Source organism: Scleropages formosus, chromosome 22 (genome assembly GCF_900964775.1).
Source record: "Scleropages formosus chromosome 22, fSclFor1.1, whole genome shotgun sequence".
Taxonomy (NCBI): Eukaryota; Metazoa; Chordata; class Actinopteri; order Osteoglossiformes; family Osteoglossidae; genus Scleropages; species Scleropages formosus.
Window position 1 is genome coordinate 10,286,842 of NC_041827.1, and position 16,936 is coordinate 10,303,777.

General features: G+C 43.1%; 1 protein-coding gene across 1 annotated transcript; it reads right to left on the reverse strand.

The window, feature by feature from the left end:
* Window positions 1–1,991: 1,991 nt before the first annotated feature.
* On the reverse strand, window positions 1,992–11,701 carry LOC114909347 (thioredoxin reductase 1, cytoplasmic-like). Its single transcript, XM_029247896.1, has 16 exons — window positions 11,459–11,701; window positions 10,529–10,589; window positions 8,514–8,623; window positions 7,771–7,878; window positions 7,456–7,528; window positions 7,214–7,333; window positions 6,681–6,807; window positions 6,194–6,325; window positions 5,518–5,743; window positions 5,060–5,152; window positions 4,751–4,827; window positions 4,106–4,262; window positions 3,913–4,020; window positions 3,701–3,796; window positions 3,469–3,603; window positions 1,992–3,123 (listed from the first exon to the last, which is right to left on the reverse strand). Exons 1-16 carry the CDS (start codon window positions 11,570–11,572, stop codon window positions 3,061–3,063), a joined length of 1,800 nt encoding a protein of 599 aa, XP_029103729.1. The 5' UTR covers window positions 11,573–11,701; the 3' UTR covers window positions 1,992–3,060.
* Window positions 11,702–16,936: the final 5,235 nt, after the last annotated feature.

Below are 16,936 nucleotides of genomic sequence, written 5' to 3' on the forward strand. Positions count from 1 at the left end.
TCTCCTTTGATGTGCTGCATCATCTGGAAGAGGACAGGTGGCAAGGTGAGGCTTGCGCCCAAAGCGGAACGGAGAGCAACGAGGAGGACGTGACCCAACTCACACACCTGCCCTGCACAGGCAGTAGGAGCATCCCTCAGCAAGCCACTTTGGACACCAGTTACACAAACACATGAAAACTGTCTAAAGATAGAGAGAGGCCTCCTTCCAGACTGCATTTGTCAGGTGTCACACATTTGTCTTTGTTTCCTCTCTTTTGCACAGTCTGTTTTCCTTCATAAGGTGGGAGTGAAAACAGTATAGCGTAACTACAGGAGGTCATTTTCAGTGATTTCACCTTCTGGTCTTTCCAGCTACACCTTGAGTGTTCTCTTTTTAAAATAAAATCAGTTTCTATAATAACTGCTCAAACTGAGTATATGGTACCATGATGCAGACCCTGAAGTTGCTTTGCAGCACTGAGAGGCCTTGCTCACCATCTCAAAAGCGGAGGGGTGCGGGGAACCTTGCCATTTACCGACTTTCCTGGTACATTTCGCATGAAGCCTTTTATCAACAGGAAATCAGGAATTTGTTATTTACTGCAGCCTTTCGCACCAACAAGTTATATCCGTGAAATAGAATGTACATTATAGAGAAAGTGTGAACATACAGTAAAAATCAGCTTTAAGGGTTCTTTTTATATTAAAAAAAAAAAAGCCTTAAGAACTATATTAGAGCTATGAAATTATAAAGACACATGTACCCATATTGTCTCACCACATATTTTGGAGAAGGGTGAGTGTGCTGCCTCCTGGGGTTTCTTTAAAATGATGGCAAGACCACCCAGGAGGTGACCAAAGGTGCTCAGTGAAGTGCTGAAAATAGGTGGGGGGGGGGGGGGGAAAACACAAACCAATATTCTGTAACCTACCAGCAAATGAACTGCATACAGCAGTTGCAGAGGGAGCTTAACGTTTGGGTTTGATGTGTAAAAAGTAGCCAGAAACAAGCGAGTTTCCCCCACTGACACTTCGTGTAGAGGAGTCCATCTGCCACACACACACACACACACACACACACACACACACACACACACACACACACACACACACACACACACACCTTCATGTACCATGAAACAAACAAAAGGGCATCATACGACATCTCCACTAAGAAAGAGGACTGGTAACCTGCAGACAAAACCCATTTCCACAACATTCATGTTTGAAAAGCTGGCAAGGTTATTGCATGTGTGTGTGCAGTATCACTAACATGTTATAATGCAGCTTAGGGTGGGGAGGAAAAAGATCTACATCACACCAAATAAACCAAGCAAGAAAGTTTAAACAAAATTTCCTAACCAGACCCCCCCCCCCCCCCCCCCAAAAAAAAAAAAAAAAAAAAAAAAAAAGTCTCATTGATTAGAGAGGCACCTCAAGACAAGGGAGATTTACCCAGGGCTGTGATTAGAGCTGACAAATGCAGATGGCTCCATATGTCACAAACTAGTGAAGGTGACAGTGTCGTACCACATCCTGAGCAACATAATTTGGAGAGACTTCAGGTCAGACTTTACAGATAAGTGTCCAGCCTCAGTACACAGGTGAATGTAACAGGGGCTTGAAGGGCTAATTGTATGAGCTAGGATGAGGCAAGACAGAAAAGTCTAAGTTTCTGGTGCTGAGGAAAGGTATGCCTTCCACTTTAGTCTTGGAGGTACTCCGAGTCCACCTGTTTTTGAAGTAGGTTGAAGAACCTTTGCAGGAAGGTCACTGTATAGAGACAGCAGTATGGTTGTTGGGTATTGCAGCCAGAGGAAGATGGCTATAAAAGCCGTTACTGAGGCTACAGAGAAGGAACCTAAAGACTGTAGTATCGGGAGAGGTGAGCCGTGGGTCTCATGATGAAAGATCCAGAAACAGCCCAAGACTCCAGGTTACTTCACTGATGCACCCAGGTATACAGCCAGACCAACCAATGTTTCCAAATAGCAGAAATGCATTGGAAAATGGCATGTACATTCTTTATTTCCTTAAAACCCTCTATACAGAATGATGCCAACTATTTGTCTGTGGCATCCTTCATTCCTAAAATACAGTGCAAATTTCCCTACAAACACTTCAAAATCCAGATTGCTAGAAGATTACATAATTAACATACACATATGTAAATAAACAGCACATAAAACATGAATACAAATAAGCACAAATTAAACATCCATTTCAGAGCAACATCTTTGAGAACTGCCATGCTGTTAACTTGACAGTTCAGAAGTATAAACTAAATAAGTCTGACAGTTTTAAATCAACAACTTTGACACGTGACATGTTCCCTGTACGGACCCTCATAGCAGAAGCCATTTCTGACCTTATTGCCACTCCAATACAGAAGAATCAAGTGGTGCCAGACTGAAATGGCTGGAAAGCAAACCGAAAGGACACTTCATACTTCCCAGGAAGTACGAGGAGGAATGCTTTGAATAATTGTGTGCATGTCGAAATATTGACAAGAAAGACATTGTACAAGATTAACAGTCCATTGAATACACAAATCTCAAACAGCATTCTTTCACGCCTCGAGGGCAGGGGCTGCAAAACCACACCACAATCATAATATTCAGTTGTATTCTGCTTGTGCACTCGCAGCTCGGTCTGTCACAAGCGGGAAGTAAGGGACTTGGATGTCGAGGCTGACCCGTCTCTGCTCAGAAAACATCAGTCCAGGCCCACCGCAGTGGCTGGGTTAAGGGCCAAGACGTCACACAGCACTGGGACAGTCTCTCCGAGTGAGACAGGGTGTTTCAAAAGGAGCCGAGTAACCCCGCTGTTTAACAGGCTGTTCTGGAAGCATCTCCTCAGTTCTCACTGCCGCTAGGCCATAGGCATGTTTAGCCATCGGGATTTTGACATTTGTTCTACCTTTCGTGTATCCTGTGATACTGCAGATTTGTTGATTTAACCTGAGAAGCAGCGTTAAGAGTCAAACGTTAAAGGGCCCACCTTGATGTACTGGCAGAGAAGAGGAAAAGCAGCGAAATGTAGGAAGGAGGACAGCCTGTTAAACCAGCAGGGTTTAACCTCAGCAGCCAGCCTGTGTGACATCTTCTCCAGATTGCTTTGTCACATGCATGGTAGTAAAGATCTGTCAAAAGAACAGAAAGACATCTGTCAGGTCAAATCCAAGTATAATGTGTAGGAAAAGGAACACTTCAGATGACATGGACAAATTAAAAGCCAGAAAAGGATAACACAAATCATATGGAATATATAATAAAGGACTGGTATAACAAAGTAAAAACTCAGTTCAGGTTTAAAGCAAGATAATCAAGTGCAGTGCACTTGACACTTCAGCACTATAAGCAAGTTAGCAATTTTATCTATCCAGCACAAACAGTAAAATGTAACACCTTAATGTAAGACTCCAATTCTTATTGCATATTTAGTCTTGAGTCACATCAGACAAGATTGTGATACAGGCCTCATTTACCTCTGCGCATGTGGGGTGGATACCGATAGTGCTGTCCAACTGTTCCTTTGTCAGACCACACTTAATGGCTGCTCCAAAACCCTGGGTCACTTCCCCTGCATTGGGGCCCAGATAGTGGAAGCCCACCACTCGGTCCTGCAGTAAAAGGGACAGTCATTGTGCTTTAAGCAAATAGACAAAAGCAAAAAGATACAGTCAGGCTGGGAGTGGCAAGGATCAAATGACTTCTTACACTGTCCAGCTTATTGCAGATGATCTTAGCATAGCACTTGTTATTGTCCCTGTTTGGAACAGTGAACTCCAGCGGCCAGAACAGGGTGTGAAAGACCTACACATAAAACATTATATAAACAGAAGAAATTAAATGTCAGTGTAAACGAAACAAAAAAAAAAAAAAAAAAAAAAAAAAAAAAAAAAAAGTCATTGGTAGCACAAGTTCACTACCTCAATGTTGTCCTGCCCGTAGAGCTCAGTAGCCTTCTCTTCCGAGAGTCCGCAAGAGCCATACTCCAGTGGTGTAAACACCGTGGTGGGAACGTTCACATAGTCACACTGTACATGAATAGGGTGAATGTTAGTCATCTGTCCAGCTTGTGCACCAGCAGAGTATACCAATGTCAACCAATACTCAACATACCTTAACCGAGGAACCTCCAAAGAGTCGGCGGGCCAGCAGCTTCCCGGCCTGGATAGCAACAGGAGTTAGCTCCAACTTGCCCTCTAGAATGTCCCCAATGGCGTAGATGTGTGGAACATTGGTCTGTTCTTCATCGTTGACCGGGATCTTACCATTCCTTATATAAATGTTAGAACAGGGTGTTCAAATGGGCCATTCTGCTCACGGTTTGAGACAGGAGCTGGAATCTCCTTTCTTTTTTTATCCCCAGTTATACTGTGTCGCTGTCTCAGGGTGGGTCCCTTTGTATTACCAGAAATGGCAGTATTACAAGTGCTGGCTTTGTACAAACAGCACAAGACACAGAACGGAGACGCATAAATGGAGGGAAACCTGTGCAGCATTTGCATTTCCTGCTAGTCACCAACAGTAAGTCTTGTACACTCTCCATTAATAGAGCTGTACTATTGCAACACTAAATACTGCAACTGCAGCAGCCTCTCATAAGTGATCAAGCTGTCCTCTTCCTCTTGAGCTCACCACCCCTGTGCATTTGCCTCAGACTTGCTGAATCATGATGATTGCTGAGATGCTTTTAAAGGAACAGTTAGCGCTTACAATAGCTCCTACACTGCCACCACAGAGGAACAATAGGAGAGGACATACTTCTCATTGACTTTGACCCCAGCTTTATCTAAGCCGATTTTGCTTGTGCAGGCATTCCGACCCACTGCTATCAAGACCTGTGGAATCAAGAGACCAATGATTCAGCTATTGCTCCCATTTCTCACCTTGAGCCAATTTTTGTATTGTACAAGAACTGGAAAATGTATTTTTAGAACAAAATTATAAATGTAATTATAATGTAAATATTCTACATTTTAGTAGATTTTCTGCTAATGCTACAAATTATAAAGTTCAGTTAACAAAAACTTAAGTCTGAGAAGATGACATAAAAAGTTGAAAGGTACGCACTGTGTTGTACTCTCCCTCAATAACCTCGTCTGTCTCAGTGGACTTAGCTGTTACCTTTAGCCTTCCTGGTTCACCCTTCTCTAGTTCCTCCACCTGGTAAAACCAGACCAAAAAAGTCATGGTGGCAGATGGAAAGACTCAGCAACAGGGAACACTGGGCTAAGTCAAAAATATACACAGCAAACAGAACTGTTAAAAAAAGCATCCCCCCATGTATACGAAGATACACAAGGAGGAGTTAGGCTCTTAAACTAAATCTTCAGTCACGAGGGACATACTGCTCATATTTCAGGCAGCCTTGAGATGACCAAGTAGGATTAACAGATACGTACAGAATACTTATCTGTAAAGCCCTAAAGTAGCTGAAATTCAGTTGAGATAAGACACGCTTCTGTAGTTTTTCCTGCATTGGCTTCCAACAGTAATACTGACATTTCACAAGTGAGATGCCTGCTTACCTTGGTGGGGACAAACCGTCGTATGAATTTGACCCCATGTTCCTCCATGTGGGCACCAGCACGGTTGGCCATGTCCTGGTCAAAGCCGCGCAACAGGATGGATCGCACCATGATGGTAACATCTAAGCCAAGACCTGCCAGGAAGCCCCCACACTCCAGGGCCACATAGGATGCCCCCACTACCAGTGTCTTACCAGGGCAGTAGGGCAAGGAGAACAGATCATCGCTGTAGGTCATAACAATGAGAGGTGAGCTGTGGCACTTCATTAGAAAATGAATGCATTCAAAACATTTCACCTTCATGTGAAGGAACATCATTGAAAGTTTAATCATTACTTCCACATCCTATGTTTTTTTTTTAGGTTAGATGTGAGCAGAAACTCAGCAGCAAAACATCCTTATCTAACCATTTCAGTGGACAGGAACAGCATGAGTAATTCATTATGATACAGTAAAACAGAGCAAAGAGTCAGCCTGACATCTATACTCGTGTAATGTTACAGAATCATTCAGCTGCTTCTATTCCAGCCTTGTAGTTCACATGCTAACACTACAGATGACACAGTAAAATTTAACAGACTTAAAAAGCTCTTGTAGCTTAAGATGAGACAAAGTTTTTTTTTTTTTTTTTTTTTAACCACCACTATAACAACAAATGAAAAATTTTGGGGCTCACCTGGTGATGCAGCACTCCTTTTCTCCTGGGATGCCTAAGTAACGTGGACGTTCTCCAGTTGCCAACACAAACTTAGCAGCTGTGTGGAAGGTCTCCTTGCCTCGCTTGTTTGTTGCCTTCAAAGACACATTCACCCAAAAGAACAGGAAAAGCCACATTATCGTTTGGGGGGGGGGGGGGGGGTCACACACCAGCATGCGTTTAACAAACTTGAAAATGGTATTAATTACAGTTGTAAGTTCACTCTAACGCTTCCCCACATGCAGAGCAGTACAGAGGCAAGGACTAAATTAAACTTAATGCTTCGTTAACATTCCAGTACCTGGGACGATACTTGTGATCAAGAGAGCTTTCAGGGTCAAACCTCCAGAAGACTGCTGAAGTGAGCTCTTACAAAAGGAGATGGCAACAGCCTGTTTTACTCAGTAATTACATTTAACAGCACTTCTGCAAAAAAGGTTTGCGCTTGTCACCTTGATTTATGAGCTCAACAAACTCTGCGTATGAGTTCATGTAGGTGACGTTCTTGTCCCGTAGCTGAACCCTGTAGCCCCAGTTGAGGGAGGCAATGTAGTTGTTCACAGCCGTCTTCATTGTGTCCCAGTTGTGTTTCACTACAGGGATCAAAACAATCAAAAAACTAACCGGCAAGTTAACCAGAAGTAGTGCAATTACTTTAAGGATACCCGAGGTAGGTTAAGACAAAGATAAATTTGTTATTACTGACAATTAATAAATCCCCAAAAACAATTTGAATACAATTTTCAGTTTGCTTCCCCAAATGTGTCATGCTGGTTACCATACCAGTAATCTTACTAAACTAATAGCTTTAGTTAGAATAATAGCTATGAATTAAGGGCATGTTTCATTGTGACTGTAGCACAGGAAATGGGGGATGCCCATTTCCAGGTACTGCTTTTAAAGGTGCATTTAAAAAAAATAAAAAAAAAAGTTATTGTTGGCTTGCAAGCCCTTACTGAAGGCTACTTTTTGTTTCTGTAATCTCTGCATTTCACACACCCGTCTCGTCAAACTCCCAGCCGAACTTGCGAGAATCCTGCAGTGCAGTGCCCAACAGGGCTGTCTGGTGCATGAGCTTCTTGGGGATGCAGCCCACATTGACACATGTGCCTCCTAGACCTGGATGAAACATGGATGAAACATGCAGCTTTAGATATCTGTTAAGGACCAATGTTGTTTGGGGGAGGGGAAAAAAGTACAGCAGATGAGACGACAGTTCAAGTGTGGCATACACCCCTTACCCCAGGTGGTTCCCTTTGGTGTGGGGACCACATAATCCAGGACCATTGCCTTTTTGCCCAGTGCTGCTGCTTCCTATTGAAAAGAAACATTTTCTCAGTTTGCAATACACTTATTTAAAGAACACTGGAAGGTCAGCAGGCACCACAATGGTTGTGAAGGCCACTAGTTGGAGAATCATTGAACTGTTCTGTAGCTGCCCCACAGATAAAACTGTAGGCTGTTCTGCTGCCATCTGAAATGTTATCCAGTAGCCAGAAGAGTGGGACACTCTCACTGTACTATACAACAGAAGATAAACTCAGGTTTCCCCTCACCTTGGAACAGGCCAGTCCCCCTGAACCACCTCCAATCACAATAAGGTCATACTCATAGTCCTCCTTATCTCCAGTCAACAGCTTCTGCAGAAGGCCATCACTGTGAGCCTGTAGAATCCAAGAGAACAGAACAGAGGTTACAAAACTAGTAACAGAGTTAAAACAAAATCATTCAGTACACCTGAATTCATGCAGTATATTATATTTAAACAGAAGTCACTGAGAACATGGCTCTGGCTCGCTGCGACGCCGCTTGGGACAAATGGATGTAGCCATTGTGTGTGTTCAACATCCTAAAATCCAACAGTGCAGAAAGGTTCTCAATGCAAAAATTACTTTGTGTTGTAGCTCTGACAAACCGAACAGCCTATTTTTCCCCATTAGAGGCATCATTAACAAATATAATGACATGACAGTGTACTATGCTTTACCTGGGAGCTCTGCTTTCATAACCATCATGTGTGCAAGTTAATGCATTTTCAATTTGCAAGTGAAATAAAAACCACAGCACAACTTTGTGTACAGCACATTACTTATCTTTCCATCACTATAAGGCTTGCGATTTAGTGATACACAATTTCCTGATACAGAAATTAAAATGCCTTTAAAAGATATATTTAAAATAAAAAAAGGTTTTTGGGTCTTTAAGAGCAAAGCAGATCAGCAGAAACATTTTCTAAGACAAATATTTTGCTAGACAAGTGCTGGAGAGAGGCAGTGGAGATTTAAAGTCTGAGCTGTACCTGCATTGTTTTATCACAGCCTCCAACATGGGTCTTGTTGACAAAGACATTTGGGACAGTCCTCTGACCCGTCATTTCAAGCAGTACTTCTTGGTATTCTGGGCCATCCTCTAGAGAAAATCCATACATTAACAAAACCAGCATCAACTTTTTGATAACCAGCTCACTTTCCTCAAATGATAAAACCCAAAAAGTATTATTGTGCACTTTTGAACAAGAGCAATACAAACATTCTGTGTAGACTCAGCACTTTCAAATTTTTCACGACCAGTTTTCTGAAGGCAGCAGTGTATTTTTATATTCACTGTAATCTCTACATTCTTGAATACATATTCTGACCCAATCAATGCCTTGAACCCCATGATGACAATATCAATGTCAGTCCCCCCCCCCCCCCCAACTATTCCTTATTGATGACTGCTTATCCATTGCAGGGTCACCATGGTCCAGAAGTTATCCTGGAAGCATATGGTGCGAGTAAGTGTACACCTATCCATCATACACACAGTCACTCAAACAAACCATGGGCAATTTAGATGAATCAATTTGCCTGAAACATGTCTCTGCACTATTTCAGAAATCTGGAGCACCAAGTTACAAGGACCAGCATCAACATTGGATATTTTTGTAAATGTACTTAGCAACAGTGTCACAGCAATAAAGTAGCAAGGCAGAGATGTGGAAATGTGGAATGCTGTCAAGGCACAAATTTCAGAAAAACTTATTGGGTTTTGTGGGTGTACACTGCAAAAAGGGACAAAAGACAACAATCAGTACAGTAGTAAACTGATGTAACAGTATCATGAAAGACATAATGGGCTGGGGGTGGCAAAGGGTGTTATTAAAATGAGAGGTCTATTCTAATGAGATAATTAGTGTTTCTACACAACTTGACAAGATCGGGAGACAAAATGATGCTGCATCTTCTCATGAGCAGTCAGCTAGCAAATTCCTGTAGCCAACTGAGGCATTCACCTCTCACCAACATCCTCCTACAAGTGCAAATCCACCTCTGGCCTGCTGTTTCTTCAGCCCATCCCCATCTCCCCAGCAGACTGAGAGAACACTGCTGCTTTGATAGAGAGGGGGAAATGACACAGCAAAATCTGAAAAGCCTCCTGGTTTATAAGCAATCATCTTAAACCGTGGTAGATCATGCAGTGTGACAAAAGCAATGTGAAATGTTCAAACCAGTCCACAGCAGTATTCTCTACAGCCATCTGGAGTTGAGGCTTATCTTCCAACTGCTACTCTTGTCTGCAGTTTTTTTTTTTTTTTTTTAAATACACAGAACTACACCATATATACCCATCTGTTTCAGTGACTTCATTTAAAGAAAGTCAGATTACAGTGCATGTAACCAGACAAGAGTAATACGAATTGCCTATTACGCATACTAGCATAGTGAGATGGTGCAAGGTGTGTAACCCCGGTTTTGGCCTAACAGATTAGGACAACACAATAGATGATACAGCTATTTCTGGACTGCTGGTTGTCAAACTGATGCACAAGTGGAAATCAAAGCTGAGCCATTCAGCTCTTGCCAAATTCCATGTCCTTCAGTACATTAGATAAGAGTGGAGACTTTCATTTTCTTAAATTAGTCTTTATGAACCATAGTGTGCACACTTTCTTCCCAGAAAATGCCTCCCAGGATAGAACATACCCCACAACAACTTTCCCAGATCTGGGGTTTGAAACTCATTTGCTGGAACACCATTGCTTTCTGCTTTTTCACTGCCACATTCCAACACTCCAACAATCCACTTCTCAGGAGTAATTGTTGCAATTTATAACTTACCAATGAACAAAATTATAAAGCCTGCAATTACAGCTCCATATTTTAGTTAAACAAATAAGGTTAAGTAGGTAGTGTTGAACGCCTCCCGGGGTCTGAACTTGCAGCCTTGTGTGTCCTTAATAAACTCAATGCAGAAATTTCTGCCTTAGAAAAGAAACATTTGTAGAGAAGCTCAATCAAACAAATGACAGAAGGCGATGCACTACACACTCACCCATCAAGTCCAGCTCCACCACATTGCACTTCACGTTCAGTTCTTGGAACAGATCTTTGACCTGAGAAGCAATGAAAAACCAAGAAATTTGCACACCCATTACATTCCTTTAATACTCAAGCGTTGTTTCCAACGCTGAGACCTTCCTGTCCAGCGGCACTGCGAAGCAGGTAAGATTTGGTCTACGGATTGACTTAAGGACACGAAAGAACAGCGCATTATTACAGGGCATCTCCGGAAGAAGGAGACACTGCCTTTGCAGCATCATCACCACAAACAATTTCTACAAGTGGACAGATACCACAAAGTGTGTAACATGTTCCTGACTTGTCAATATACCCATCATGAGATGAGTTGTCTTCACAACAATGAACTATTGAAAATCCATGTATTCTAAGTACAACTTACCCTGTTGCTCCAGTAAATTACCCAGCTGCACTATAATAGGTAAATAAGTAACACCTTTGTTTTCCTTCAGCTACAGGAATAAATCATGCAAATATGCTCTAGCCTAGGAATGTGTTACATTACACTACAATAATAAATATCTAATCTTTCTAACATCACTGACTGGTACATCTAGTAATGATGTCAGAGCAGTCCTTAAACAACAACACTAACTTACAGGACTGTAAGAGTACTGTACCTAATAATGACATAAGTAGTACTTAGTCTAGTTTAGAGTAGTAATACTACTTTATTTTAAGATTGCATTAAATACTGTATTTCTTTTTTTTAAACTTGCTGAAGCAGCCTTATGACCATAGTTTCACGCCACCTCCTTGGTTTGTGACATTTGCTACTGAGCTACCAGCTGAGGTGAGATTCAAACTGTAGTCTAAACTAGGGCGGAGCAGGTCTAACCAGTAGTCTAGAGAGACTAGAGAGAGAGTGTGTGTGTGTGTGTGTGTGTGTGTGTGTGTGTCTCACCGTCACGCAGTACGGACAGTAGCTCTTGCTGAACACCAAGACGCCGCTGGACTCGATGAGCTCCTTGATTCGCGCCTGCAGTTGCTCCCTACGGGACAAGCCGGGCGGCGGCATATTGAGCGCCTCTCGAGTCTCTCACACACCACACGCGCAAACTTCACGCCCCACTCGCGCACTGGTCCAGGCCGAGTCGCGCACCGCTCTATATACCGACTCGCCAGCCGTCGGACAGCGGCGGTCCCGCTTTCGACGTCACGCAGCACGCAGCACCCCGGGGGTGTCCAGTCACCTGCCTGATCAGGAAACACCTGCGCGGAAAACTTACCACAATTTCGCACATGACATGACGCGAATAATTCGTTGCGGCTCTTTTAGTTTACTTTTGTTTTGGTAAGTTTCTTTTGAGAATATACTACAGGCAGATTACGGAAGGACCGACAGTAGTTGGCCCATCGCGGACAGGCGGAGAGCGACACCTCACGGCGAGGAAGAGAAAAAGAAGCTTTGGAGGGAAAACGTTTGGTCCGTTCCTCACATAACGGGGTTAACGCGTTGTTGTTCCAAATCACTACGTTAGGCAAATTCACATTGTGAGGAGGTCGAATTACCATTATTTCCTGTGGGAAAAAAATCAGTTTCGCGGCAAAAATAATTTACAAAATCAAAATAAAATCAATACAATAAAAGACCTGTCACAGTCACACCAGGCCCAGGGTTGGGTAAAGAAGAGAGTAGGCAAATTGCTGGAGATTCCATTCCAGCCACCTCTTAACCAAACTGTACTCTCAAAGGCGGTACAAGTCCATCACCACTAGGACTTCACGTCTTCTCCGCGCTTCTTTCATGAAGTCAGTCAACCACCTCAATATAATGAACTAGGTGTAACCCCTGAACCAGCTATGGCCATGTCCTATATCTTCTCCACTGCTTGTGTCTACAGTCCTATTGTTGTTTATTCATTACTTGCACATGGTGACTGTTTTTTACACTGCTATTGCCCTGTCCTCCACTCTCTGTACATTGTTATATTGCGTTTCACGTTTGGTGTCGAACAGCAATTAACTCTAATATACTGCAAACTGGCAGTCAAGGGTTATGAGCTCTGAAAATAAAATTTACATAACAATTTCTGGAACAAAATTATTATTTCTAGTGTGGTTTTAATGTGATATTTTCAGTAGTTATCAATAACAGCTTGTCCAGTGCAGGGTCCTGGAGATTCAGAGTCTGTCCAGGAAGCGTGAGGCAGGCTACACCCTGCACAGAGACATTGTGATTTGTCTACTTACTTCTAGGTCCAGAATCTGTCCCGGAGATACAGGGGGCTTAGTTAGGGTGCACCTTGGACGGGACAGCAGTCCTTCGCAGAAATGTTACGAACAGCTGAAATCTGTACCCAAAGGAAGACGACGGAAGACTTGACAAGATTATCCAGTTTCATAGCATCCCTCACCATGGAAAAGGTGGAGCTGAAAAGGATTTACTCAAGTGTCAGTGTTTTGTACTTCTACATAGTCTTTTATCAGTGGCCAGAAGGTGGTGTTGTGTTTTACTGCTTTTTTTTTTGCAATCTGAAGGCTGTCAGTTAAAAAAAAAAACACTGATGCTGAAGTAGTAGTGTATGCAAAATTTTTAAGGTATTTCCCCCCAAATTGGTACCATCCATCCATCCAATTCCAGTAACTGTCTGTCCTGAGCAGGGTTGCAGTGAACTCAAGCCTATCCTGGAAACACTGGATCCAAGGCTGAGGAAAGATATACACTGGACGGCATGCTAGCCCATCACAGGTGGTACAGAATAGCCTGCTATATCAATTATTGTAAAGTGGATTATATGACATCTAAAGTCACCTTGTATAAAGGTGTCAGCTTAATAAAGGCTGAAAACAGCAAAAATAATTCCCAAAATGAGCCACCTGATTGTCAAAACATTGACCAAGGGCTTTAAATGACTTAATGATGCCCCAGCTAGGACACACTTTAATGTGTTTATGAGTACAGAGTCACCCAAGAGGCATCTCCACCTGTGTGGAGTGTGCATTGTCTTCTTGTGCTTCATCCTCTTTCGGTTTGGTTTTCTCCCTGTGCTCCAGTGACATGCTGTTCATGGAAAATGCTAAGTATATATTAAGCCTGCATATATTCATACCCTAGGGTGTGGCCTGCCTTGTGGCCCATCACTGTGACCTGCATCAGGTTACTGAAAATACTTAAACAAGTAAACAACAGTCAGCGTACTGATTTATCGCCGACTTGGGTTTGAATTCCTGCTTCTGTCGTAGGATCCTTGATCAAGGTACTTAGTCTGACTTGCTTCAGCAAAAATTAACCAGCTCTATAAATAGGTAAATCATTTTAAGTAGCTTAGTCTACAAACATTGTAACTCCCTTTGGATAAAAGAGTGGGCTAAATTAATAAATAATAATAACGTGGTATACCCTGACTAGGTGTGGTGGTGCAGTGGGTTGGACCAGGTCCTACTCTCCGGTAGGTCTGGGGTTCAAGTCTCGCTTGGGGTGCCTTGCGACGGACTGGTGTCCCATCCTGGGTGTGTGCCCTCCCCCTCCAACTTTATGCCCTAAGTTGCTGGGTTAGGCTCCGGTTCCCCGTGACCCTGTATGGGACAAGTGGTTCAGAAAGCGTGTGAGAGACTAGCCTAGTGTGTGAATGAGTGATGCTTGAAACCTTGGTTAGCAACTGCAAGTCATTCTCTCTCCTCAAGAGGGAGCAATTGCACCATATGTGAACATCTCTGCTCATTCAGCTTTTCATTGAATCTTGTCTCATCCCCAACAAATACATGTCCCTGAATCCACCTTGACACTATTCAAACTTGTGGACATTTGTAAAGAACCTGAGTATGAAGGACTCCTAACAATAATGCAATTCCATGGCTAATGCGAGAAAAAAACATTGAGATAAGAAATCAATACAATGCCCAGCTCTCAATCGTTCTCTGTACCCAAAGGAAGACGACGGAAGACTTGACAAGATTATCCAGTTTCATAGCGTCCCTCGCCGTGGAAAAGGTGGAGCTGAAAAGGGTTTACTCAAGTGTCAGTGTTTTTGAAATCCTCATTGAACCAGAGGGTGACAAATGTACTGATTTTGTATGGCAGCCTTGGACTGGAGTGTCCTTGCATTCTCTCTGAGTCAAGCTTCTATTCATCACTTGACTATGAAAAAGCCAGATTTACTTTATTTAACACAAAACATGACTGTAAGTATTTAAACTACAGAGAATAAAGTGACCTTCCCACATTATCAAAGCTTAGTCAGTGAAGAGACTGCACCAGCGCTCATTCTGGGCTGCAGCCCCTGCATACTAGATGTTCCAGGGCCAAACATTATGGTGAGCAACATCGTAGAAGCCAGTTTTGACCAAGCAAAGAACCACCCCAATTATTAATTGCTACAATAAGATCTGTGCTGAAAGAAATATTGACATGCATGTACGAAATGAAGGGGGGTGCGGTGGTGCAATGGTGTAGTGGATTGGACCGGGTCCTGCTCTCCGGTGGGTCTAGGGTTTGAGTCCACTTGGGGTGCCTTGCGATGGACTGGTGTCCTGTCCAGGGTATGTCCCTTCCCCCTCCAGCCTTTCGCCCTGTGTTGCCGGGTTAGGTTCTGGCTCCCTGTCTGGGACAAGCGGTTTCAGATGGCGTGTGTGTGTGTGTGTGTATGCATGTATGAAATGAAGCTCATTTTGACATGGGAACACAATTAAGCTCCATTGTTTTCAAAACAAATGAGACCATTGCATTCATGACAGAAGCACAGTCATCCCACACAAGCTCCCTGGGAGTCAGACACCCCAGGATCATTCTCTTTGTGCTCGGATGAATGAGGAGCTCGAGTGAAATAGCCAGTGCTTGGAAGAAAAGAATTTGAAAGTAGAGTCTGCCTGAGCAACTCCCTCTCCCCGATAGAGACACGGCCCAGCCTCTGAGATAAGATGTATGTATATTTTATCATGACTCTCAGCTGTGGAGGCCCAGATCAAATGTATTCTGCAAGCAGAGCTCCTTCTCTCTCCGTTGTGTGTGTGTGAAACACAAGTGCATTCAGCTGAAAAAATTATAAATTTATACAAGTTTCAAAAGTTGTAACTGTACAGAGTTATAAAAAAGTTCACGTCATTAGTGTTATCACGGAGATGGCGCCTCATAGGATAGTAAGTGCAGTGGCGATGGCTGAACAGCCACAAAACTGACCACGTGACTTAGGAATTGTACCATTTTATAGCCTTAATTGCTTCATTGAAGCATCAAACTGTATAAATGGTTAAAGTATAAAGTGCAAGTTTCTTTACTTTGCCATGTGAAAACAAATGGCCTTTTGCTGCTCCTAAATGGCCACGACCATACCGGTGTTTACTCAAGCTCTGGTATTAATTTCTTTAAGTAACAGTTCAGTGGTGAGTCACCTAATAAGTGTAAATCAGGTGCCAGTTAAAATACATTCTTTGCAATGTGTGCAGACCACTAAGGAGCGAGTTTAGACGACATGTTCAGCGATATTCTGTTCCCGTAGGTCAAATGCTGCTTAAGAATCAAAGCCAATGACTCTGTATTGGACGATCACTTATAGATGCAAACTGCTAGTAATGAACCTGAGGTGCACGGTGGCACAGTGGGTAGCACCGGATCCTTGGACAGAGTTTCAAATCTATCTCGGTCTATGTGGAGCTGGCCTGTCGTTGATGTGTTCTCATGGGTTTCCTCAGGCGCTCTGGTTTCCTACCATAGTCCGAAGACATGTTGTGTCTTGCAAACCGGTGACTCAATATCATCCTTAGTGTCTGTATGTGTGTCATTGCCCTGCAGTGAGCTGGAATGCCACTGAGGCTCTACCCTGGCTCACAGCCTATGTCTCCTGGACCAGTGCTATGATCCTGCACTGGACGACCGCTTACATGCAGTTTAATTACTATTCATCCATTATCTATATGGCATAATTCCAAGATGTGAATGAAACTGACTTAACATATAGGCTAGCCAGAAGAAACGTTATTGATGGCATATGATTCCAAAAAGAAAACACCTTTCTTTTTCCTCAAATGAGCTGCCTGAAGAAATTCCTTGAAAAGGAGATTCATGTGCTACGTGGGAGATTTCAGGAGTGAGAAGGTTGGTGTCCATCCCATTGCTGTCCATCCTAGTAGTGACAGGCAGTGCCAATAGCCCCGATTCACTGGCCTGCTTCACGCCAATGACAGCTGCCACTGATACAGGCCTCGGGGTTCACGTAATTAGTTCTGTCTGTGCTGTCGATCAACCCTGAGCAGAAGCTTCTCAGGTGAACGGGTCTCCTATCAAATAACCCAGAAGAGATAATCAAGAAGGCCTTCTCACCTGCAGAATTAACTCTGCAGCCTCTCTAAAGGGGTGCAGCTTCATTTCACCTACTGCATTGTCCATTTATTTTTTAAGGGCCTACGTCACTCTGCGCCGCTGCCGTGGAAACTTCGCCGTAAA